Genomic DNA, 26,965 nt, shown 5'->3' with positions numbered 1-26,965 from the left:
ATCCACGTTTTGCATGTTAATGGGCTTGTTGGCTTGATTATGGGCCTGGCCCAATATGGGATCAATGGCAATGAGGATCGGAGCGTAATGCGGAACAATTTTTTTTTATTCAATGTGATATTTAGATCATAATTGGACATGACTTAGGGGTCGTTTACCAAGCACTTATTTGGTAAGTGTTTACCGGTAAAATTTAACACTATTATTTACTTATCGGGTAAGATTTTAATCCATCAAAACGACATTGTATGCAACAATTCATCCGGTAGGCGCTTACCATGGTAAGAGTCGTCGTCCTCACTTACCGGATAAGACTCATGGTCCTTGTCTCACTCTTACCGGGTAAGATTCTTAGTCCTTACCATATTCATCCGGTGAGGTAATGTGACTTGATAAGCATTTACCAGGGTAAGTGTTTGGTAAACAGCCCCTTAATGGGGCATATCACATATTTTTCTATTTCATTAAAATAGTTGGAACGAAAATCAGTAAGATTTGACAACTTTGGTGAATTATTAACCTGTTCATATTTAAACATTTCACAACTCTTTTACTTGTCTACCTCACTATCAAAGGCGGCACTATGGTGCATATAGTGGTACCGGCCATCACTTCGTTCCTACACCGTAGTGTAAAAGAAAATTAGAGTCGTGAAAGGTACGATCGTATTATTTTATTGGGTGTCACAATATATTCCTTGACGATGTTACAATAACATCAATATTTTTTTGGTAGAGTTGTTTTGCATAGTTTTTTCTTTACTTCAAGCCATGGGTTCACATTTGCATCTCTTTCTTAGACTTGGACATAGTTACTCACGTATAAGGGTGTAAATGATGTGAGTCGAGCTCGACTATCACTACACTCGACTCAAACTCGAAACCCAATTTCCAAGCTCAAACTCGCAAGTAGTAAAAATCAAAACTCGACTTAAACTCGATAATTATTTTACAAGCTCGAACTCGAATCAACTTGCCAGAGTCCTCACGGCAATGACTCCTAACCGTTCATGATAACTACTTAGACCGTAAAATAATAGGTGTTCACAAGAGCAGCAGTAGGGTATGAAAAGAACCAACCAAATGCTTAGAAGAAAGTATTTATACTAGTGATTTGGGTTGGTTGAAATTTGAATTACAGTCTTCTTTTTTTTCAAGCTGGAAATTCAACTTTTCATCATCATCATCATCACTCGGTAGATGTTTTTATGGAAAAGTTACATTTGCAACAACGATGAAAAGTTCGATAAGTCGTCGTGAAAACACAATTTTACTTCCAGAGCTTGCGTAGCGACATGTTTTTCTCCGTTTCCTTCTTCATAACCTTGGCCACCGCCATCTCGAAATCTTCCTGTGTCACGTGAACTCTCCTTTCTCTCAAAGCAAACATCCCTGCCTCCGTGCATACCGCCTTTACAGAAACCATTTTCATTTTTAAGCTTTGGAAATACTTGAAAATCTAAAAACTCATGTCAACAACTCTCACCTTAAGTTCAGCACCTGAAGCACCATTCATCTTCTCAGCAATCTTTTTCAGATCGATGCCACGCATTAAGTTCATCTTTCTTGAATGAATTTTCAAGATGTCAAACCTCGACTGTCGACCATACCAACACAAATGAATTATTTATCGGATGGAGTCCAAGAAACTTAATTGTTGAGTACTAATCAAAGATAACCTTAAGCTGTCACGGTCTTAGAAGTTGTTTGGAAGAATTATACCACAACCCGAAAAAAGAACCAAACAGCTGACTACTAGAACGGAGATTGCTTTACCGGACTAAACTTTATAGGACCAAATATTGTGCTTTATTATATAACGATGTTACAATAGGATGTGATATGGGCATCCAGCATCCTAACAAATTTTTTTTATTAACCTGGATATCCAACCCGCTATGCGAGCCGACTAATCCCAGAGCGACCACCTGCTTTGCAGATAGCCCGGAATCACCGCATTTGAACCTCCGTGGCCACAAGGGGGTTTTTATTCCTCCTTGGATTTGATCCTGGACCTCCTGGTATTTTTGACCTTTGGAGCCAAGCTCAAACCAATCAGGCACCATCCTAACAATTTTTTTAGGACACTATTGAAATAAACTGTCCTAATAGTTTTTTTCCAGGACACTTCTATAAACACAGCTTTTTCTATGACACTTTTTTTTTATCACACTTCAAAATGATGTCATAAAAGACTTATGATGCTTTATTTCAAACTTAACATAGAAAACTTGTTAGGATGCCAAAAGCACCCGATCAACTTATTGTAACATTTATATAGGACGCACGTAAACTTAAGTCCTATTATGCTGTTTATTAGGACACATGGAAATAATATGACGTCCTATAAAACCGGTGTTGTAGTGAGAAATAAGGGGAGATGTGGAAGAAGTTGCAAAATAGAGAATGAATAGAGGGGTGAGAAGACAGGCAGGAGATAATACTTACGTCTTCATTTGGATTTGGGAATTCAATCTTCCTGTCGATTCTTCCAGGCCTGAGAAGAGCCTGGTCCAGGATATCGATACGATTTGTAGCCATCAAAACCTGGGAACATTAAAGAGAGAAGCATAAAAAGGTGATGTCTTCTTCAAAACTAATATCCAAATGCTAAGTTGACATTAACTCCATCCAATTTGCACTTCCAGCTTTAAGTGCAAGAAGTACCTTGATCTTGTTTGATGCTTCAAACCCATCCAGTTGATTAAGAAGCTCCAGCATTGTTCGCTGAACTTCACTGTCACCATTCCCGCTTCCAGACTCCATACGAGCAGATCCAATACTGTCAATTTCATCCATAAATATGATTGATGGGGCATGTTCCCTGCACAAGAAAAAAATAGGCAGAAAACAGTGAAAACAGTGTCCAGGCTATGGAAAGAGATATAGTACATGAAAAATTGATGTGAACAAACCACCATTAGAATTTCTCAACACCAATTAAAACAGAATAATGTTTCAATGTCGATTATTCTTATTTGTAAATAACCACAATCAATCTTCATCTTTTCCTAGTGAATCGCTTGCACAAAACCCAACCTCAAGGAAGAACACTGTGTTCAAGGAGTCCCATAAGACATTACAGGTTTGCACAAAAAAGGATAAAAGAGTACATTCTTGAGTTCATTTTTGCATTTTTGCCGAGAGTCTGAAAAGTTAGAAGCTGAGACTGTGTGCAGGAAGACATAATTTTTTTTCACAGATTCATAGTCAGCACAAAACCTTATCAATTATATAAATTTTCACACTAGTAGCTCACTATCAGCACAAGCGAAGCTTAAATGCACACTACAATTGGTAGAAGAACACAAACGGTGAACCAAAAAGCAAAGGTATTAAAAGGCCATAGTGGAATCATGCATAGGCATAAAGTAGAGAGAACAAACCTGGCCATAACAAAAAGTTCTCTAACCATTCTGGAGCCTTCTCCGATATATTTTTGTACTAGTTCAGAACCAGAGACCCTAATGAAAGTACAATCAGTATGATGAGCCACGGCTCTGGCCAACAATGTCTTCCCGGTACCTGGTGGCCCATATAATAGAACTCCCTAAGCAGATAAGGATAGAAGGAGTCAGTACAATAGTTGGACAAACAAGGGCCCTGACTTCGGAAAAGAGATTTAGAAATATAGCACATGACAACACCTTTGGTTGAGCAATTCCCAGACTCTCAAATAACTCCGGATGTTTGATTGGAAGTTCAATAACCTGAATTTTTTTTAGAGAATACACAATATGTAATCAACCAACACCAAGAATTTGAATAATTATACACACACACACACACCAAAACATGAGATTCTCAAGGTCAGAGCGAAAAGAATAAAAAATTGGGAACCTCCTTAATCTCTTTAATTTGCTGGTCAAGTCCACCAATCATGTCATAAGTAGAATCAGGAACCTTCTCAACTTTCATAAGGTTCACCAGAGGATCTACTTTGCTTGGCAAAACCAAATGAAGGACATAGCTATCATTGCGAAGTGCGACCCTGGTTGAAGGTGTAATCTTGGTAATATCAATGCTTTTATCAATATCAACCACATATTTACCCTCGGGGTGGACCTGGAAATAGCAAGTAAAATTCAAATATTAGACCCAGGGCATAAAGCTATTAACTCCGTGCTCCAGTTGCAATTATAACAGTGCCAATAAGCATTAATAGTGGGAAGCAAGGAACAAGAGAAGACATATTGAATGAATAGCATAAAAATGGAGATTCTACGCAAGCATGAGTTTATTCACAGATGACTTTTGATGTAACAAAAATATTTAATATGCCTCTGGTAACAGTATAAACTGGAATATGAACTACGTCAGGTGAGGAAATAACCAGCATACCATATACTGCATAGGTGATGGTAATATTCTCACTTGTATACAACCCCCAAATAAATATATTTACGCATATAGCGTTGCTCATGTGCCATTAGTGAAAACTGAAACACCAGTACACCAGCATACACATAAGATTAACTTAGCAAATATTTGAATTCTACAAGGATGGACTAGTTCAGAAATGATGATACAATGGAGAAGGTTGATAGATATGGTGGAAGTAGCAGTGATAGATTAACTTCTAATTATTAGAACTTAAAAGAATCTCGGACTAAAATGCAATGAGGAATATATTTCATGCTCCAAAAACACATGAAACAATCAGCAAAAAGCACCAAAAGAAAGATCATTATGGGTGTCCCAATCCAGCTTACTCGAAGAGCCGGTGGAGGCATAGTATTTGCATTGTTATAATGCATGAAGGACACAGAAACGGGATCTCTTGATTATAGTAACTTGATTTAAAGCCGCATAGCCAATGCATTAACAAATATTGGGTATGCGACCAATCCAAAGTTAAGGGCCATCTAGCAAACTGAAGTACAAGAAAATGCTTCCATCAGAGGTTCCCTGGACTTATGTGACTGGGTACATAATTCAGTCAAAATGTAAAACCCCTAACTCGAATAAAACAGCTAGCACATGTTTCAGATTTCCACAAGTGAAAGAAAACTTGAACCTCGTCTCCTCAAGATATAGTTTTTGCAAACATCAAAAAAATGCTCAAAAATAAAATAGAACAAGAAGCAGGTACAAAACATAACTAGGTATCCAAAAATATGAGAAATTGATTCACGAAGATGCATGCAAGTAACTTTGTGCAGTCTATCATCAACACACAGCAGGACACCAAATTCATCTGCAAAAGAATTTTTCAGAATAAAGAACTGAATGTAATTTTATGAAGCATGCAGGACAAGCCTAAAACTGCATGCAAATAAATTTCAAATAAGATTGCCTGTGTTCCTTCACACTGTCATGTTTTGACCTGTACTACACTAAAACCTACATGTTCCTTCAAACTGCCTACGATGCCAGGTCACACATGGATCTGTGGCGTAGCACCTTTGATAACTTTCAAACTCTGTGTTGTGTGTGTACCAAAAAAGGAACTACATCCGTGGCTTTTCAAATACTTACAATTATAAACATATGATAATCATTAGTCTACAAGTGACATTTTCATATCAATACATGTAATCATCATAAAACATAAAAGATAGATAGCAGCACTAACCTTCACTAGGACCTTCGATTTTCCCATTACTTTGACAACTTCACCAACATAAGATCCAGGCTCTTGAAGGAGTTGCAACTCTTCCTTAAGCATCCTTACTGTATGTTTGACATTAAAATATAAATTACTGAGCAGCCCAATATTGGTATGTAAGAAGTGTAACATATCATTCAAAGACACATTGACCCTCAAAATAACAACACCCAGTAAACTTCAGACTAATTGACTGAAACCCATCAGTTTATGGCCTTCAACCAAATCTTTTATGTTTTGACTACTGCATCAGAAAATCATAATTAACTGAAGAAATCAGCTGCTGGCTTTTAAACAAGCTGTACTTGAAGCACAGTTGTATAGAACATAAATAAATACCAGCGAATGATTTCACTTTTCATTATACTGCACCTACGAGGAGCAGTTATAACATTTAATCTCACAAACATTGGTTTCAGGTTTTTGAAAGACATACCACATACTAGAAAAGTAAACATGGATAATAATAAGATTGCCATGAAATTAATAAAGACTATAAGCTGAATGGAAACTTCAGCCACTCGCTGAGTGACTTAATCAATGAGGATAGGTTTCGTGCTAGGAAGCATTACTCCTCTTTTCATTCCAAATTCAAGAATACGACTGATACAAAGTGGTCAAATTCTTTAGAAACGATTGGGAGCTCTAGCCCAGGCAGAAGGGGAGGCCCAGGTCCACATACTGGTCTTGGATTGATAACCTATTTGATTCCTTTATTTTCATTTGAGGGACCTTAAATTATCCCGACTTTCTTTCTTGTCCTTCTTACTGGTCTTACCTACATGTTCAATTTGCTATGTACATTCATTTTCTACTTACTTTGCATGTCTTACCCGATTATATTATATGCGTGCCCCCCACTGAATTGTTATTCTACCTATTATATCTTCACCTGTTATATTACATATCTTATTGCCTGCTTGCACACACCTTGGTCTCATGCACGGAAACAGCCTCTTGATCCTAGTGGTCGGAGTAAGGTCCATGTACATCCCACCCTCTCATATTTGACTTCAACACATCCCACCCACACCCAAGTAACATCAACCAAAAAATTAAGAGTATATATTCTAGGGTTTTATGTTTCTTCAAATTTAGGGATTTTCAGGAAACTACCTCGAGAATTTAGATCATTCCGCTGAGCCTCAAGACGATTGAGATTATGACTCTTCTGGCGGACCTGGAGCTGAGCATCGTGAATATGCTGCAAGTAGTACTGCCTCAAACCCTCACCCTGTTTTGCCGTCGTGTGCCTCGATGAACAGATTTCGTGTTTCTCCCCTGAATCAGCTGGTTTCATCGCTATATCCGCTGTCGCCATTCTTGTTTATCAGACGGAGAATTCGTGAAGCTTGCAGAGCTTTCTGTTTCAATGGAGAGATGATTTCAGTAGTCGGTGTACAGAGGGAGGAGTGTTGATCAAGAAAAGGGTTTGATGCCTGTTTTTTATAGGCTTCTCGTTTCAATTTTCTTTATGACGCTTTTGGCTGGGTCCTCAAAGTTTATATTGTTTTCATTTTACACCCTTAAATTTTTATATATTCTCCTCCTTATTTTGTTTTATTTTTTTGAACTTATTTAATAAGGTCTTGAAAACTATTCTATTGTTCTTGGACATGACTCCGCTACTTGTGTTAGGGGTCGTTTACTAAACGCTTATTTGGTAAGTGCTTACCAGATAAATTTCCTCATCGGATTAACATGACAAGGTTCAAAAATCTGTTAGAAAAACTTGCTTGGAATCCACTGAAAGTCGTATATCACTTTCAGATTGAAGTATTTCGACGGTACGATCGAAATCTCAATTGGATAAAATTCAGTGGTTTACTGAACTTGAGAATGCAGAAATCATTATGAACCTATGTGTACCTCTCTAGACGAAAAATGACCAATTCAAAATTCAATACGAAACTGTCAAAATGACAGTCTTTGAGCCCTAAACTGGGTTTAAAAACCAGGCCAAAACGGGGTTTAAAATTAAAAATTCGGATTTTCTGAAGCATTTTTCACAAAGCAATATTACCCAAATAAAAAATTTCCAAGCTGACCTGGCAGCTCGACCCCAGGCAGGGGCTCTACCCCTTGGACCCCGCCAGGGGTTGCCACCCCTTGGACCCGCCACTGGGGGTGCTACCCCCGGACCCCCTTCGTTTAGGGGTTTCGCCCCTAAATTAAAATAAACTCAAACAAGTATGCACTTCGCACCTTCCTTACTTGTTCAATATTTATCATGATTACATTGGTCAACAAATTAATCCAATTACACTTAAATGATATTAGTGATACAAATCACCAACAGAATCTTACCGGATAAAGTGATGAGAAGAATGAAGAGTCTTACCCGGTAGGTGAAGATGACGATTCTTACCTAGGTAAGCGCTTACCCGGTAAATTGTTGCATTCAATACGTTTTGATGTATTAAAATCTTAAGCATCAAAATAAATTATAGTGTTGACTCATATCAATAAACACTTACCAGGTACTCATTTGGGTAAACAACCCCTTAATATGGATAAAGAAACCCCATTACATCCGTCATTTTTTACGACCTATACGATTTGAAATATGAGTAAGAATGATTCTATCCATATGAATAAATCAATAAAAATAAGACAACTTGATTGATTTAGTTGATTTAAAAATTATTTGTTCATCCTCTATGTCCTACAGGTTGCTAGTCACTGATGGACCTAATTTACGTATTCAAAAAAATTGTCCAATAACTTAATAACTCAGAATACAAAGTACGTTGGGGGAGTTAAACTTTTCCCATTGTTAATACACAAAATTTGTGTAAAAGTAGTAACCTCATTAGTCATTTTGGTGGAAAAAATGATGTGTACTATAAGAAACAGTGACTCAAGGGTTATTTGTTTATCTCTTAATAGTTCTATTAAGAGACAACATCTGAATCATTAAGAGGTGAATCTTGTTAGCAAAAAAAAAATGTCTATTAATGGTTCTAAAATCTTCTTAATGATTTTGCATCATGGACATTCCTTAACTATTTAGTACCCTAATTTCACTGTAAACAATTGTCAAACAATTATAGTTCATTTTGTACTATATCATGAGAGCCTTTTAATCATTCTGCACCAAACCATGAGCATTTGTTTCTTATTTGATCATTATCATACGAGGGTGATTAAAATGGCAATTTACTAATCATGAAAATTGTCTTCACTCTTTGAGGTGCAACATGCTAAACTTTTTAAAACGAGGACTAAATATGTAATATTTGTATAGTACAGGGTTAAAAGTATAATTTTCCAAAAAATGGAAGAGTGGAAGCAAAGTATTTTTCAATCGTTTTAGCGTCTATAAACACAACTCGACCGCCTCGCGATTCGCCAATTCTCCTCCTTCCTTCGGTCAAAATCCCCCTCCCCCCCCTTCCCAAAACTCCATTCTCGTGATCTTCGACTGAAAAAAATGTCGGGCAAAGGAGCCAAGGGTTTGATTATGGGGAAGAATGCCGCCCTCAACAAAGATAAAGACAAAGATAAGAAGAAACCTACCTCTCGATCTTCTCGCGCCGGTCTCCAGGTTCGTGCGTTTGTTTGTAATCTGTCTGCGATTGAATGTAATCTTATATTTTGTGTGTTTCTTACGAACTTTTATGACTGATTTTTTCTTGATTTGTAGATTTTGTGATATGATAGGGGTTGATTGAAGAACGACTAGTGATTATGGATGCAGTTTAGTTCTCACATGGTTGTTTGATGTTTTTTGTTGTCTATAAACCCTAATTTGTTTATATGATGAGCGGATTGTAGCAATGGATGGAGCCAGGAAAGTTTTCGTAGTTGGACCAACAAAAATTAACGATTAGAGTGTTTTCTATTTGAAGAATTAGATTTACTAATTTTATCATGATGGATACATGTCTAGTTGTTGAAATAAGGATGTAAATCAAACCAAACAAAGAGAAAACCAATCCCTACAGCTATATAGCATGATAGATATTCCCAACTCCATGAGCTGTTTTTGACTTACTGGCCCTTATGGAGCCAAAAGCTTCAATTTGAGGAAACAACCTGCCAAATAAACCAAACAAAACCAGCTCATGGAGTTAAGCTTCAATTTGAGGAAACAGCTTGCCAAATAAACCAAACAAAACCGAAAGAGCCCAGTCGAAAGTTGGGTTAGGATGTATGCAGAGCTGAGCAGCTGTTACATGAGGGTTGATTTGCAGTTATTTTGATAGATATATCAAGTGACCATAAACATAAAGTTTTTAGAAAGAAAAAACCCAAGGAAACTATCCTAATGAGCTACATTACCTTATAACTATTGTGAATAGTTGCTGATATTTTTTTGTGTGGCTGTAGATTCTGGATGGGTGTAACAGTGATGTTGATGGTTTATATAGGTTGCTTTTATTGTCTTCAAGACCTATAAATTTTATGGTTGGTACATAGAGAATCCTTAAGACCTTGTCTTTATGGAACCAGTTGTTCTACTCTTTAGGGTAGATAATGAGTTTGCATACATCCCATCACGAGACTACACCTATGGCTGGTTTGATTTAGTACATAGAGAATCTTTTCATAGGAAACATTGTGTTGATAAAGATAGAAGAATGTACTTCCGAAGAAAATTTGAAGCTGTGTGAAGGAAGAACATTGATAATGATGAAGAAAAAAAATTCAGTTCTAAGATTCATTTGTGATAGCAGAACATATCTTTTATGTGTTTTACTTGTTTTAAGGGGTTGTTTGACAGTTGCTGAATGGTTTGATGCAGAATGATTAAGAGGCTTTCATGATATAATGCAAAATGAAATATAATTGTTTGGTAATTGTTTACAATGAAATCAGGACACTTAATGGTTAAGGGAGGCTCAGGATACAAAATCATTCAGAGGGTTTTAGAAGCATTAAGAGACCAGACTTTTTTTTTTGCCAAACAAAATTCATCTCTTAATTATTCAGATGCTGCCTCTTAATGGAACTATTAAGAGGTAAACAAACAACCCCAAAATGTTTGGGGTGGACTGGTATAAGTCTGGTAAGTGTTGATATTACAAAGAGGGTAATTAAATCTGTGAACATCTTGTTTGCATATTGTAATTAATTGTAAAGAACTGATTATATTTATTTGGATTCTTAAGATTCCCCTAGAAGGGTATTTAAGATGTTTGCTTAATAGCTTTTCATTAAACTACATACCTGTTTCAAATGTTGGAACTTAATAATGGGACAGGTGGAGTGTTTCTTTTTACGTAATTCGATTTTCTATGTGGATGGGAATGCTTGTTAGCATCTTATTATGATATCATCACCAATATGGTAGACTTTAAGCTTTGCTGTTTCTTTGTTGTAAACTTTTCTTGAACTGCAGTTTCCAGTTGGTCGAATCCATCGTTTACTGAAACAAAGAACCACGGCAAACGGGAGGGTTGGAGCCACAGCAGCTGTCTACTCTGCAGCCATCTTGGAATACTTGACCGCAGAGGTTCTGGAATTGGCTGGCAATGCAAGCAAAGATCTTAAAGTGAAACGTATAACTCCAAGGCATTTGCAGCTTGCAATTCGAGGTGACGAGGAACTTGATACTCTGATCAAAGGAACCATTGCTGGTGGTGGAGTCATTCCTCACATCCACAAGTCACTTATCAACAAATCTTCTAAAGATTAGACCATTAATTCTAGTTAATATAGTTGGCGTCGATGGTCAATTCTTATATATTATCTAATTTAAGAGGTTGGTCTAGGATTCCGATGACATTGTTTTGCTTCTCATTTTGATGCCATTCATCTATCTGTTGGTTACTCTGTTAGAATTGTTGGATGTCTGTTTTCATGAGTTGTTTGGCAATCAATTAAAGCTGGTAGTTTTCTGGTGCGTGTAAGCCGTCTCAAATTCTTTGGCAATGTTTGGCAACCAATACCATAAGCTACGTTCGGTAACTTGCTGATTAGGGTCGGTTTAAATGAGAATGGGGTCATAGTAAGAAAACACATTACACATATCACATGTGATTTTACAGTTAATCACACGTGAATTTATGCTGGGACTGACGTCATGGGCCAAGGTGCGTGCACATCGGTTGTTTGACCATGCTCTTTAATCACGTCAGTCAACTCACACATTCTACAGGTGTTCTGTTATTTTCTCTTTTCTAGTTTGAACCTCTTGCCAACCATGCCCTTTATATTTTTTTAATAAAATTTTCATCATGTTTTTAGGATCATTTTACATTGTTATTTAGCTTATTAGTTAATTGTTGTTAAACATGATTAGTTTATCATTAGTTTATAAGTTAACAATTAGCTTTTCAGCTAACTAGTTTTTTTTGCTAGTTTGCCAAATATAACATTTATAAAATGACATTATTTTTTATTGTGAACAAGAAACCATGGCTACAAGAAAATAACTGGTGGGGTACTAATGCTACAATATATATTCATATTCGTGTAGTTACTATAAAATGTATTTGACAGGGATTTGCTTACAGTGTTTCTATCGTCGAACCCGAACAACATACAGGTCTTGTAAAGATCGATCCTCCAAGATGGGATTAATTGAGACCAACACAACTAATCCAATGCAAATTCTTCGAGCCAAATGAGAACTTCGTTTCTCTTCACCAATTTACACAACAAACATAAACAAAGGTCAGAAACCAATTAAAGTTTCCAAGTAGAACCTTGCTACTACAAGATGATGAGCTACGTGAATATATAATTTTATATATGTGGTTAGATTCCATTTAAAAGGAGAGTTAAGGTTACAAGTATAAGAAGGTATCTTCATCCTTTGATGCACCAAGATGCACCTTATCAATCTCCGTATCAAGTGCAATTCATGGGTGGGTTTGAGATTAAAGGTGATCAAAGGTCCAGATCCCTTCTTATGCTTCTCACTTTAACTCTCATTCGCGCATATATATATATATATATATATATATATATATGTGTATATATATATATATATATATTGGATGATTTTTTTTATTGACCTAGATATCCAACCCGCTATGCGAGCCAACTAATCTCAGGATGACCACCTGCTTTGCAGATAGCCTGTTGTTATCGCATTTGAACCTCCGTGGCCACAAGAGGATTTTTATTCCTCCTTGGATTTGAATCTGGGACCTCCGGGTACTTTTGACCTTTGGAGTCAAGCTCAAACCAATCAGGCACCACCCTTGTGGTTTATTTGGATGATTTAGAATTCAATAGTAGTGAAGAACCTTGCTAACTTGTAACAAAACTTGTTATCAATTAGGACTTATATCCAATGTATTGTGTAAAAACTTACCATCATAAAACTTTTGGTTCGACCAGGATCATTGTAGCGAGCCAGTAAACATCCATCTTTAGGTTTGAGACCATCGAGAAGAAGACTAGACCTGAGTAATTTCTCTTTTTCACGAACAATATCGTCCATAGGTTTTCCACTGAACTTTAATACAGCTGCAAACCCTCCTTCAACGGTCCTCAAACCAACTGCTTCTTTGTTTGGGTCTGGTAAACTGGAGAACGAAAAATGCTTAGGTCCTATCCATTCTGATATCTTGAGATTTACTTGACTAAGACTATGTTTGGCAAACAATCTAATAAACTAGTTATTGGCCGATGAACTAATTGAGAAACTAGTCATGTTTAATAAACTAGATGAGAATGCAAAATGATCTAAAAGGACATGTTGAAAAATTAATTGGAAAAACAGACATAATTGAAAAAATTGGGGGGAAAACATCTTGATTAAAGTAGCTTTTCAAAAAGATAGTTTCTTTAAGTACTATAATATTTAATCGAGAATTTTTCAATGAGCTAAAAAATAAGCTAGTAATAGAATTCACCTCCTCATATCTTTATCTGATGGAAGAACAATTTGGATAGACATTTTGGACATCTCGGGATCGAATGCTTGGGTGAAAACCGGAGTCGTCATTGCTATCTTTTCCTCCGTGGAGTTCTTCCCAAATATATACCTGCAAAGTGTGTAATATTGTGTCCAAAAACATGGTTTAAGAGGACCGTTTGACTGCTAGTCAAATGTGTTAAATACCTTCAATAACTACAAAATAAGGAGACCTTGAAGACCCAAATCAATATCAATCAATTACATGTGATAATGGTAATGGGCAAAGTAAATTTAAGCGAAAGACTTATGGAGGGGTTTTTCAGCGACCTCTTGAGATAGAGAAAAGGTCTGCATACATCAGATGGAACGTTTTGGGTTTGTTTAGTTTGATTTATTTACCAAAACAAGAAACGTTGTAGTTTTCATAGGACACGTGGATTAGAATAAATAAAAACTCACCCTGCTACGTCGTTAAATCCTGTTGATCCTGCAAGCATGTCACTTTGCGTTTCAACGATTATGAAGGGGCTGTACTTCCGTACCTGGATATATACTTTTGGTAAATGTGATTAAGCACAATTATATTTTCTTGAATCAGCAAAACATCACGTTAGGAGGATGACCAAACCTCATAAGTTGCTGTTCTTTTGAGTATCTGATATTTGGGTGTTTCCAAATCTGGAGTCTTGTAAATCCGCAGCTGTCAAATAACAGAGACAACTTAAATCTTTGATTGTGTGATTAAACGGTAATAAATTGTACATACCTGTTTTATCAAATCCACGAGACCTTCCGAAGAAAAGTACTCGTTGTTCTTTATAGAATCCCAATAGTCCTATGAAGTTGATGAAACAAGAACTGAATGAATTAAATGTTGATGGAAATCTCGAGAATGGAGAAAAACATCGAGTATATAGCTTGGATAAAAACTGAGATCACGAACGAACTCGTTTTCCTTAAGTTATATTTCAACCCAAATATGCCAAAGTATCACGAAATTAACTCGAGGATAATCTCATACAGTCACGATTTTGGCATTAAATTGTTCCTTTTAAACTTAGAGAATCGTAACTGCTCCTATATTAAATGTGAGAATAGCTCCCTATTAAATGGGAATGATTGCTGGAGTAATTAGTGGATGGTTAACTGCATCAGTTGCAAATATAGCAGTTACAAACTGCTTACACGGATCAGAAGGCAACTCAGTAGTACTTCAGAGCTAAAAGCTCTTTAGAGTCGGAAGAACTTCAAAATCAGAAGCTTCTGAACCACCAGGGGCGCTGTCCCTAGGACCCTGCAAGGGGGCATGGCCCCCTTTGACCCCCTGCTATATGGCACCATCCAGTGATTTTGGGTTCTAGTTAGCTTATACAAGTGTGCACTCCACACCTCTAGCCGGTGATATAGCTTAACTACCAACCTCATATTCTCTCATGAACCCAATTACATAAAATTAACTGATGATTTCACCAAAATCACCAACATTAAATCACCAAATATTGCGAACACAAAGAGTGTTCGAGGGTAAGGGAGAAGAGTGAGTGTACCAAATGACTGCAAAATTTTCCATTTTCTGGATTGATGCCCATAACTGAAGTTCCTGTAAAGACCAACAATGGCTTCCATGGTAAAAGGGAGAACGTCATTTCCATTGTCCACCTTGTAGTTAACTCGTATGGTCCTGTCTATTCAAAAAAAGAAAGCTAACAGAAGAGAACCAAGTGAAAGAGATCTAAATCAAGCATGTTAATTCTCCTAGAAAGGAAAAATAGATAGGTTATTTAGGAGTATAACCTTCTAAAGAAAGCTAACAGAAGACGCAAGCAACACTATAATATATAACATGTTAGTTAACAACTTATATCAGAAAAGCCATTAGTGTACATAGAGATAGAGCTGATCATTTGTGGGCTTGGGCCTGGGCTGGACCTAATCTATTTTTCTTGTCAAACAAGCCTAATTTAACAAACCCAATCCTTTTTTTATGGGATTGAAATTTGCCCTTTCTTGCCATATAAACAGGCGGGGCTTGCCCACGGGCTAATGGGCGTAAGAATCTTTTTATATTTTTAAGAAACCAAAACTTATATAAACTCACAAATTATGTGAAGAAGTCAAACATAACAATTTTTCCAATTTAAAATTAGGTGTAAATGAATAATGTACATAATTTTGAAAGAAACTGTTTCGCAGAATATGAGAGTATGGATAAAGGAAATGACCAAATAAAGATAATAAGGAATTGATCAACTAGGGTAATTATGTGTTTACTTTTTAGATTTTCAAAGAGTGTTATTATCATAAGTCATAATTAAGTAGGGATTGATAAGTATCAAGAATTTTAAATTTTATTTGAAAATTATATACATAGAAGTTTATTATAAACATATTAACGGGCCGGGCGGGCCTGCCCCATTTTTTTGCATCATACTTTAATTTTGACAAGTCAGTGCAGGCCCGCCTACTTTTTTGAGAATGGTAGTCCAATCCCGCTTTTCTAGCAGGCCAGACAGGAGGGGGGTGACGGCCGTCCCGCTCGTGAACAACTTAGTATGACGGTATTTTTAGGTATATAACCTTAAATGAGATTTTAAATCAAATCCAAGACCTTCTCACGAGTGTTCTTTAATAGGTCAGGAGGTTACAAATTTTAATTAAAATCTCATTTAAGGTTATATACCTAAGTAACCTATGTTGGCATGTTGTTCTACATCGGTTTTGAATGAATTGTGCATCCCCTTATAAGTTCTTAGTTAAACAATTGATATCAAAATGATCCAACAGGATTCATTTTTGGGGTGCAAGATGCCATCCCAAGAACTAAAATGAAACTAAGGGGGTATGATAGGGAACTCACTTCTTTGTACTAATCTTTAGTTAGTTAGGAGTTGTTAAGTGCTAGTTAGAATTAATATAAATATGGTTGGTATCAGGTAAGAAGGTCTACCATTCTAAAAGCTCGACACTTGGGCACAATTTGGGTATGTTAAGAGTCTCGTGTCGGCTAGACTTAGACCATTTCTACTTTATATATGTTGGGACCTCCCTTTCCCTCATCAAGAGCTCTTTCAAAGAGTAATCTAATGAAATTCCACATATTCTCACAGATAATAACTGCTTTTCAGTTGGCGATCTCCAAGCTACAGTCCTCTCTGAATTTCATTATTTTCATAACATCATCAGCAATGGTGTCTTCTCTGATGCACAATGTGTACAGTGCCTAACTACGCTAGCCTCTAATGATGCATCACAAGATGAAGAAGTAGCAAAGGACTAAGAATCATCAACCCTTAGCTTCCGCAAGTCCCCTTCTCATGTGACCCTTAAGCTTCAGTCTCAATGGTCAGTCGGAGTTTTCGTTCTCTCTTTGCAAACCCAGCTCTTGTATTCACCTATATCCAGCTTATATGAAATTGTGATCGTATTGAATCAATTGAGAAGAGTTACAACCCATTTATACCAATTCAAACCATCACCTAATATCTCCTAACCAACCAAAGATTAGTTACAGAAAGCGAGTTCACTATCATACCCTTTTGTTCTACTAGAGGATGGAGCCTGCAATGATTTGTTAACTGTAGTTTGGATGATTGAGATTGAGATTGAAGAAGAAGAATAGAGAACCATTTCTGAACTCAATCTAACACACTAATACAGATTCAGAACTTTCTAATAACAATTACTATGTAGAACTTTCAACAAGTTTTCAACAAACAGAATGATACCAATACGTTGAGTTCATTTTGCCGTATAGAAATACTTAAAGAGAACAAACAAACAGAATGATGTTTGTCTCGGATTCGCTACAAATCAATACGTATTTTGCAATTAAAAGGCACTAGGTTTAAAATCAAGGCGCAGTTATGCAGTTACGTAACCCTGTATGTATTTAGATAAGTACCTGTCTGACCCAGTGAAGCTGGAAGTTAGGAGAGAACACCAGCTTCAACATTGCAATGTTGAACAAATACCCGCTTATACTGTCGTGCTTCGTAATTGGATCCCGAAATTTGACCTGTTCGTCATACGCCGTCCGATCAATTCCTTGATCATCGAAGAGATGTGGAAGGTCCTCGTACAAGAAATCTACCAACCGTTCAACGTCGACTTTCGACGATTTTGGCGGGATTTGCTCTACTAAACTCAGTCTAATACGAGTTCTATTATCCACTAGAGCTCTGTTTCTGAATTGTTTGATGAAGAACACCGAGCTCCCCGGCGATTTTAGTTTCCGGTGAGTAACATAATTGCAGGAAATTGGCCGGATAACGGTGCCGGAGAGATGTGCGGTGGCCATTTCTCTACAGCCACGGGACAAACTGGAGTTCCAAGTTTTTGTGGTGGGAGGGAAAAATCACATTTCTTCTAAAAGAATGCACATGTGATGAAGCATATGCCAAGCCCATAATCCCATATGGTACATCTCGGCTCCGATAGCAAACTGGAAACCGGGTGTGGTCCGTTTTGGTGAATATTGGGCCTTTAGATTCGGTCCATTAGGATATAGATCTTAGCTCCAAATAGTGGTGGCCCAAAACTGGTCCCGGGTCAGACCGTTTCTGATCTGTCCCAAGGTTGTGCATGACTGGTCATAACCGGTCCCGGTCGAAAAGGTGAAGACCGGTCAAGCCATTCTATAACCGGTTATGGGTCCCGGTCCCAACTGGTCCCGATATCAAAAAATATTTTTTTAAGGATATATATTTTTAATACATTATTATATTTATCGTACGGGTCACTCAAATACACTTTAAAAATATGTTTTATTATAATCTTCAATTTGATTTTTTATAATATATCTTTAGGTTTGTTGTTCAAGACTGGTCCATCCACAACGTGTAGTCAAAAAATTCATAACAGTTGGTATGCTCTAAGTCAACTTTTGATTTTTTTTTCATGGAGACATTGAAATTACTTAAAGATAGATTATATTGTGCACATGTAGGATGCTTGCAGGAATCATGTTAATTAGCTATTTGTTTTAGTAGCAATCTGGTGATTCCTGCTCCCATTCAGGTTTACTTTTCAATTGATATTTGGTTTCCATCTTCAAATCATTGCTTATTTTTGTTTTCGACTGCAATTGTTTTCTGTTTGCCTCTACATTTCAATCTGAGTACCACAGTTTCATCTAAGTGCTACCACATGTTTGTTTTTTGATTGCAATCAGTTTTTTGGTGGTTATATTGATATAGATCTCATTGTTGCAGGGTTCATCAAATGGAAGACTTAAGACTCAAATCTTGATACTAACTTATGTTCAAAGAAGGTATTCTTCCTAACTAAAAATTTCATTCTCACTATGACTAAATTTCCTCTTTTTATTTGCTTGATTTCCATGATCTTAGCTTTGTGTTTTATAACTTCATTTTGGTAAGGCTAGATTTATAGTTGAGACATTGGAAGATGAGAATATTACCACTGTGTCCTTAGTATAATGTGTGCAAATGCTTGTTTCAACTACCTTAAGCTACAAACCTTGTTGGTCTTTACCTAGGTGTCCTACTTTACTGGGTGAACATTCAAGGAGTGACATTGATTGCTTGTATGTTTGAACAATTGAACTTGATGTTATTTTAGTGTTGTAAGTTAACAATTATAAAGGTCTGTCTTTGTGTGCGTATTTTTGCTGCTTGTTTTCGGTGATCCTTTTTATGCATAAGATCATTAGTATACAGTATACCAGGTTCCCTCAATTAAGCCCAAATACCCAAGCTTGACAAATAAATTCTGTTGTCATTGCCTTCTTATCATTAAAATAGCCAAAATCTGTTAGAGAACAATGTGACTGATTTTTCTTATTTTTTTCCCTCTGCAATCAGGTTGCCCAGATTCTAGCGAATTTTAGGTCTCAGGGGAACAAGAGGAGATATGAGGTAAAACTCGTTGATACATGCCTTTTAAGATAATAATACATCTTTTCTTGTAATGATGTTTTCTTGGTCTTTATTTTCACGTGAAGATTGTTCGCTATATAGAACTATGGATGAGACATAATATGTTGATGACTACTGGTTCACCTCAACATTTTTTCTTGCATTACCCATACAAAGTTCTTGCATACAAACAGACAATCCAAGTGATTACCATTTGTCATTGTTGTCGCTTGTAGTAGAATAGCCTCTAAATATGAACCCAACTTCTTAGTCAACACCAAATCCAAGAAGTTATGGGTACTTTCAAAGTCTTTCGGTATATGTAGAGGTTGCTTTTTGACAATTCATTTAACTCACATTGTATGGAAGTGTTGATTTCCTAAATGAGCATTTACTGAAATACAAGGGTCTGGATCTTCTTGTTCCATTTCCATTCTGATGCAATCATATTCTTCTTCCTCACTCAGAATTTCATTTATAAACAGTTGTTGCTCTTTGAATCGACACATGTGTTGTCTGTCATATGGTTGATCACAGTAATAAGATAGACCATTTGTTATTTCCTCGACTCTCACATCTATTGGAATGTATTTGAAGTTCTTAGTGGTCTTTGGATTAGACTTTGCTAAGGTAAGTGGCTTTGGCTTAATTGGAGGGGGATGGCAATAAAGGTGGCTTATTATAATTAGTAGCAGCCATGGATACTGCTTGTAAAGGTTTTGGTGAAAATACAATGGGCTTATTTTGTTTTGGATCTGCATTAATAAACCTTAGAGATCCTTCCTGCAACCTTGCAATCTTTTTAGTCCGTGCTACTGAAGTGGGTTTAAAAGCCTTTACAAATGGCTTAACAGTCGACTTTAAACACACTTCACCTTTTCAGTCATGTTATTTTAATCGGAAAGACTATTGCCTATTGGTTTTCAGGTTTGCCCTTGAAAGTTTTATATCCTTTGCAAAATTTATAGGTATATTTGAATTGTTTTTGGTAATAATGTTCATTTTGCATCTGCTAGATCTTGTAAAATCTAGCTTTATACTCGGTTAAGCTAATACAAGTATGTGGTTGACATTTTTTTTGGTATTGTTTCAGGACTCTTAGGAAATTGTATAATGTGGATCCAAATGTCTACATGTTCTCGATTTATGAGATGAGGATCTTCGGGAGCTCTCTTCTCCCGGAAAAATGGCAACTTTTTCTACATGTGAATGATGATAGGTTAATAACAAAGACAATGAAGAAGGCTTAAGTGATTAGTCTTCAAAAAAGTATATTGAGAAGTAATTAAATATAATAGGGTTGAAGTAAGTTTGATTTTGAAAGATGTATGTGAGTGTAAAATTAGGTCTCATTCGAAAGAGTACTCAATATATTGGATAGATACATTCTTTCTGTAAAATAAGTTATGTGTGTAAATTTGTAATTTTTCCATAAAATAGGTTATGTGTATAATTTTGGATGGACTCATTCTTATGTTACCCAAAATTTTTATTTAAAACATCGATTTGTTCTATAAAAGAGTTTGTTATTATAGACTTTTCATATGAAGATTTGTTCTATTTTTACAGGATGATTGCAAAAGCTACCAACAACACCACTGATGTGTTGGATGAATGGTTATTTGAATCTAACATAGGTATAGATGTAGTAGACTTTATAACATCTTGAAAAGATTTGATATTTTGAAATTAAATAAATTATAGTAAACATTTTATGTTCCGTCGTATTGTGCGGGTACACAACTAGTCAAATTAAATGGACGGTTGAGATTGAGTTGTATTGGTTGTATAAATATAAAAGGTTGTATAATAATCCAACTATATATATATATACCTCTATATATATATATAGGAACAACTAGTATGATGGTGTTGGTCCTAATTGCTTGATTGAAAGACATCAATATCATTGTTTAATTATCTCTTCTCTTAGGATCATTGATATACATGACCAAGATATGAAGCATATATTCTACCTCTTTTTGGTTCTAAAGACGGATATGTCATAAAAAGTGGCCTCAATATCTATTCATGTGTGAATTTATATAAAAATGTGCCAGGTAAGCATCCATGTGGCATGAGCATTTGCCATGTGTGCACCACACTTCCTAAGCAGCCACACACACCTACCATCATAATCACACACGTGGCCTATCATGTTCACTCTATATACCTTCCATCTAGATTTGTTAAGCATCCATCTTCCAAGCTCTAGTTAAGGGGAGTGTTAGAAAATCTAAAATATATATATTTTTTTTATTAACATGGATATCCAACCCGTTATGTAAGCCGATTAATCCCAGAACGACCACCTGCTTTGCAGATAGCCCGGAGTCATCGCATTTGAACCTCCGTGGCCATAAGAGGATTTTTATTCCTCCTTGGATTTGAACCTAAGACCTCCAAGTACTTTTGACCTTTTGAACCAAACTTAAACCAATCGGGCACCACCGTTATGGTTAAAAATCTAAGGAAGTTAATATGATTTATGACAGTTTTTTTAACTATCAAATAACAGTCAACTTGTGCCCTCTCTCTATATCTATCTATCTATAAACACACACGTAAAACTACTTACTACGATAAAAATCTGTTTTATAGGACGCCAAAATGTCTAGTTGCCATGATGACCGCTTTACAGTACTTAAGTGTATACAACCAGTGAACCAAACAATTGCACATGTATCCTATATAAAAGCATTGCAATAAGTTTATAAATATTGAGAGGTTCAAATAAGAATTTGCAAAAAGGTTGAGAAAATAAGAATAAATGATTCATATGAATCATTGGTAAAACATAACAGCTCACATACACATCTTCATATATGAAAAATTCATAAAAGAATGAGCAAGCGAACGTGTTCACATACACATATTCAAATGATCTATTCGGGGTTTACCAATAATTAATTAATGTATGAATCATTTATTCTTACATTATCAACATTTTTGGCAATCTTATTTAAAGTTAAAACCTTCGCCCATCTATATATACATACATATATATATAGATAGATAGATAGATTGATAGTACAGATTCAGATTCAGGTAGGCATGTAACTGCCCCGAAAAAGAATGAGAAAAACAAGAACCAGAAACGGATTCTATCAAAAGAAAGGCCAAGCCAAGGAAACTCATGTGTCCATCAATGCAGAAAACGACCATTGAACATGGAGATCGATCATCTGGGGAAGGAGCTAGCTAGCTACAGAAATGAACATTGCATGGATTCAAGATCCCAACTGACCTGAACCATACCGACACTAGCTCCCAAGGCCTCTGCAAAACCAGAAAACCAACGCTAGGTGAACCAAGACCCTAAAAAACATGTGGGTTTAGTTTAACCGGGAATAAGGTCATCCTCATAGGTCACCGGTTTCGACTCGTGACAAAGCCACTGGGGATTTTTGTGGCTGTTCTCCATGATCCATGGGATAAGTTGAGTTGTGGGCAAGCTGGCCTTGACACTCGCCGTTAACAAAAATACCTAAAAAAACTAACAACCAACCAAGAAGAAGCTAGAGGCCAACAGAGATTCTAATTCAGTATAGACATTAAGATTTGAAAAATGATGCATCATGTAGTCATCTCATGATATATATAATCACCTTCTGGTTGCAAATATATATTAGAAAAGTACTCTACATTCAATCCAATCTATCTATTTGTGAATAGAAGTCTGCCAAGAAAGCATCAACATGGCGCAATATGCCATGTGTGTGATACACTTCTCTCGCAGCAGCACACACCTTCCCACAAGAAGTCGGGAATCACACACGATCTGCTATGATCGATCGCAACCTTCCTTTCTAAACGAAGTCTTTTGCTTTGTGTACACAAACGAAAGTGTTATGAAGGAAACAAGATTCGCTGAGTTCTTTTTGTGGACGAGGTACGAGATACTCATAAATTGATGAAGATGTCATTGATGGCGATGATGATGATGATGATGATGATGATGATGGAGACTATGACTATGCTCCTGCTGCATCCATGGGAGGAGATGGCAATGATGACAATATTTTCTCAGAGTTGATCAAGATTATTGATCAAATCAAGTAAATGAGAAACCCTAGTTTTAGATAGAGATTCCCTTATATATAACAGAATAAGTAGATATAGATACATCTATAGATGTTTATGTGAAATACAAGAAGTGAAGCAACTAGCAATAGTATAGTATGACTACAATAAGACTGGCTTGCAGGCTGCTAATTGGGTATTTGTAAACAGATATATACTTATCGTCATATCCTGCTTATGAGTTAAAAGCTGATATGTTAGAAAAATACTGCAGAAAATTAGAGACAAACATATTAGGATGTGATTAACATCACTATCCTTATAATAATATTAGCCCACACTATATGCTGTTAGGTTATGGCTAATTTATTCCCAGGATTAACCTGATCTAGATGAATGATACAACAAATCATACATCTCCATGAACATCTGTATCGTAGCAGAAATTGAAGAGGAGAAGAGAAGAACCAGGAAAAGTGGAACTAACGATTCTAACAAGATGTTAGATATATATATATATATATATATGGACTATAGGTAACAGAAAAACTGTTGGTGGATAAGATGTTAAACCAAGAAACCGCACATACAGATAGGAAACTGTACTGTGCATAAATAAAAACCGCGTTTTTGTGAGAACTGCATCGCGCAACGTGCTGGTGCTAGTTCTGTCTTTTGATCCATTTAACAATTTCTATGTCAACCCAAATCAAGTAGAAAATCAAGCCCAAATCCTAAACCAAATAAAATAAGACTTATAAACCACTCTCATATTAGCTCCTCTTCTTATGTGGGACAAAACTTCCAATTATTGAAGACTATATCCAACATGATATACATACAATTAATCATATACAGTTTGCCGAAAACATTGGTTTTCTTGTTGCATGTGTGTTGAATTGCAGGCTAGCAGCTACAAACATATTTGATGAAGATGAAACAGAAAACATGTGAGACCTGCTTGTATTATATATATCTCTAGTCTCCTTGGTGTCATAGGTCCTGAAGGAAGATAAAACATTTAATTGTAAACCTTAATTTGCAGGTGTGGTGCAGTACTATATTGTCATTTGATCTGTCACAGTCCTGAAGGACAAAGGTTACTGACGGATTTCTGACACGTATTGTTTTACGGATGATTAATCAATACAGCTGACGGCTTTGACTTTTACTGACGGATATCCGAAGGAAATGTTCATCGGTGAAAGCCTTTCTCAGAATTGTAGTGTAATCGATAAACTTGACCAACACGTAAAGTAAGTACTATAAACACACAAGCACATATATAATATAAATGAATTCCTAGTAATTAACTTGTGACATAGTGCAATGGGATTTCCAATCAAGCTCATATAATAATATTTTGACATTGCACGGCATATGTCGAGAACCTAATTTTAAGTGAAATATAACTGAGTTTGTTTCGTTTGGTTCATTATGAAGCTATACACATGGGGCTGTTTGAGGAACCTTTCAATATGATTTTGGCATATAGCTAGTGTTATACGATCCAACACATATGAAACATGCATGGCCCCCACCAACATTAATTCCCTTATTCTTGTGCTGCTTTTTTTTCAGCAGATAGCTCGAGACATGTAGATGCTTCACCACTAGCACTAATTACATAACACACACGAACACACACACACACATATATTATACACATATGTGTGTGTCCCCTGAATTTTTGACACATGCATGGATGCTACTATATACGTAGGACACAACCTTTAACCCCAGCTCCACACTCGCTTGTGCTAAAAGAAGCCCAGGCTGCTTCTCTTGCCCATAAATATGGCAAAGTGCATCAGTTTCTTTCATACTCAAATTAAAACCAAACCACTAAGTTTCAGAGCCCCTCACAAAGAACTTAATCAAAATGTCTTATGTTGCAAAGACAAACAGAGGGTGGTCATTTAAAAACCATGCAGACGGATACAGCAATGGAAATGATGGCTACTACAATCCGGCATCAGCTAAGTTACAAAGGGATGGCGATGAYGACGACGCAGATTATGACTATGCTCCAGCAGCAATATCAGAGGCAGATGGTGATGACGATGATGCAGATTATGACTATGCTCCAGCGGCATCAGAAGCAGATGGTGACAATGATGATGATGGGGATTATGACTATGCTCCGGCTGCATGATCAATTAGATAATCAATAGCATTAATTGAAGTAGCTAGATCTAACATTGATAATGTATTCACTATTGATAATAAATTAATTAGGGGTATTCCTGGACTCTGAGAATGTACCAACTAGCTAATTTGCTGATAAATGGTCATACCACTAAAAATGATATATGTAGTCCTGCTGCTTATGAGATTTATGTATCTAATCAAATTTTGGTTCAACAGCTCAAAATCAAGCACTTTGATCTAGTAATCCACAATGTTAACCATGATGATGATAATACATATAAGTGCATATATATATATATATATATATTACATATGGAACAAGAATGATCCTCCTATTTCGGAATTTTAAGATCTGTAAAGTAATTAGCTTGATAATTGCTCAGAATCTGGTCCAGCTTTGTATATTTCTCAACCATAAAACTAATATTTAACTGAATTTTTTGGTTGTAGAGTCATTGATCTCTTAGTTGGTGATCTTTGATTAATGTATGGGTTCCTAATTCCTTTAATTCTAGTAAAATTCATAGAGAAGAAGGTCAGTATATAACTTTATGAGTTTACAACAGAGATGGTTGGCTAATGCAAAACCATAGTGCATGCAACAGAAGAAAGAACATTCACATGATTGCAAATTACCTGCCAGTTGATAAATTCAACCAGATTATGGTCGCTAATTTCGGTTGATGGTCACTAGTGGCCATTTCCATACTTATATATAAGCTTCTTTGTTTATAAGGTTATCATAAAAAACTTATATAACCGAAGTGTTTTACACAAAAAACTACATCATTTTGGTGCAGAAAATGGTGCAAGCGATTGAAGACGGTCTGAGTGAAATGAGAAATGATACAGGAGGGAATCTTAACTACATAAATTAGCTAATACACATGCTAAACACAACATACTCACTTGCATCTACTTCAAAAAGATCCGATTAATAAAGCACATAAGTCATCTTTATTTGGAAAGAGACAAGAGTCAAAATGCATATTATGCTGTTTCTTTAACTTTCTGGAAAAGAAGGTTCCAATAATATTCGCTTCCATGGTTTCTATATAATATGTTATATATACACACACACACACACAAAAACTTACTTTCTAATGGCGACCAATGCATCAAGATTCCTACTAAAAGAACCCAGAAAGATTTTAATCATCATTTGAAATTTTTTGAATATATAGATAGCTACACTTGATTCTTGATAAGCATCTCATCTTTTGGCCACTAAATACAGAAAATCCCTGTGAATTTTAGTATAAGTCATGCACAACCTTTGCTCGCAACTCCACACTTCCACTCATGGATTGACTTGTGCCAAATGATTGACTTGTGCCAAATGATCAGTCATCACTAAATTACCTTTTCCACATTGATCTCTCCCAGCACTACTAAAATAAGGACGAAAATATCCATCGGAGATTTGCAAAGGATGACCGACAAAATGACTTTTTACAAGTTTATTAATTTGCCAAAAGAATTCATAGCCATC

General features: G+C 36.2%; 3 protein-coding genes and 1 long non-coding RNA gene across 4 annotated transcripts; 2 read left to right on the top strand and 2 right to left on the bottom strand.

Moving 5' to 3' along the window:
• Positions 1 to 1,084: 1,084 nt before the first annotated feature.
• Positions 1,085 to 7,024, bottom strand: LOC112516623 (26S proteasome regulatory subunit 8 homolog A-like). The gene is made up of 9 exons (XM_025123772.1): positions 6,724 to 7,024; positions 5,575 to 5,672; positions 3,840 to 4,064; positions 3,647 to 3,709; positions 3,386 to 3,549; positions 2,667 to 2,823; positions 2,448 to 2,546; positions 1,486 to 1,596; positions 1,085 to 1,410 (listed from the first exon to the last, which is right to left on the bottom strand). The coding sequence occupies exons 1-9, from the start codon at positions 6,926 to 6,928 to the stop codon at positions 1,270 to 1,272; spliced, it is 1,263 nt and encodes a 420-aa protein (XP_024979540.1). The 5' UTR covers positions 6,929 to 7,024; the 3' UTR covers positions 1,085 to 1,269.
• A 1,933-nt stretch (positions 7,025 to 8,957) lies between these two features.
• On the top strand, positions 8,958 to 11,456 carry LOC112516444 (probable histone H2A variant 3). The gene is made up of 2 exons (XM_025123485.1): positions 8,958 to 9,154; positions 10,952 to 11,456. The coding sequence occupies exons 1-2, from the start codon at positions 9,041 to 9,043 to the stop codon at positions 11,246 to 11,248; spliced, it is 411 nt and encodes a 136-aa protein (XP_024979253.1). The 5' UTR covers positions 8,958 to 9,040; the 3' UTR covers positions 11,249 to 11,456.
• A 473-nt stretch (positions 11,457 to 11,929) lies between these two features.
• Positions 11,930 to 17,816, bottom strand: LOC112516443. Its single transcript, XM_025123484.1, has 8 exons — positions 17,325 to 17,816; positions 14,971 to 15,108; positions 14,190 to 14,258; positions 14,052 to 14,123; positions 13,883 to 13,965; positions 13,419 to 13,550; positions 12,875 to 13,088; positions 11,930 to 12,195 (listed from the first exon to the last, which is right to left on the bottom strand). The coding sequence occupies exons 1-8, from the start codon at positions 17,718 to 17,720 to the stop codon at positions 12,151 to 12,153; spliced, it is 1,149 nt and encodes a 382-aa protein (XP_024979252.1). The 5' UTR covers positions 17,721 to 17,816; the 3' UTR covers positions 11,930 to 12,150.
• A 410-nt stretch (positions 17,817 to 18,226) lies between these two features.
• LOC112516135 lies at positions 18,227 to 19,279 on the top strand. The gene is made up of 4 exons (XR_003069598.1): positions 18,227 to 18,286; positions 18,369 to 18,439; positions 18,634 to 18,692; positions 19,246 to 19,279. It is a non-coding gene; the product is annotated as an uncharacterized LOC112516135 (long non-coding RNA).
• The last annotated feature ends 7,686 nt before the right edge of the window (positions 19,280 to 26,965 follow it).

The sequence above is a fragment of the Cynara cardunculus genome, assembly GCF_001531365.2.
Source record: "Cynara cardunculus var. scolymus isolate 2C chromosome LG 8, CcrdV1, whole genome shotgun sequence".
Classification (NCBI taxonomy): Eukaryota; Viridiplantae; Streptophyta; class Magnoliopsida; order Asterales; family Asteraceae; genus Cynara; species Cynara cardunculus.
Note: the sequence above shows the minus strand (reverse complement) of the source record. Positions and strands in the feature narration are given on the sequence as shown.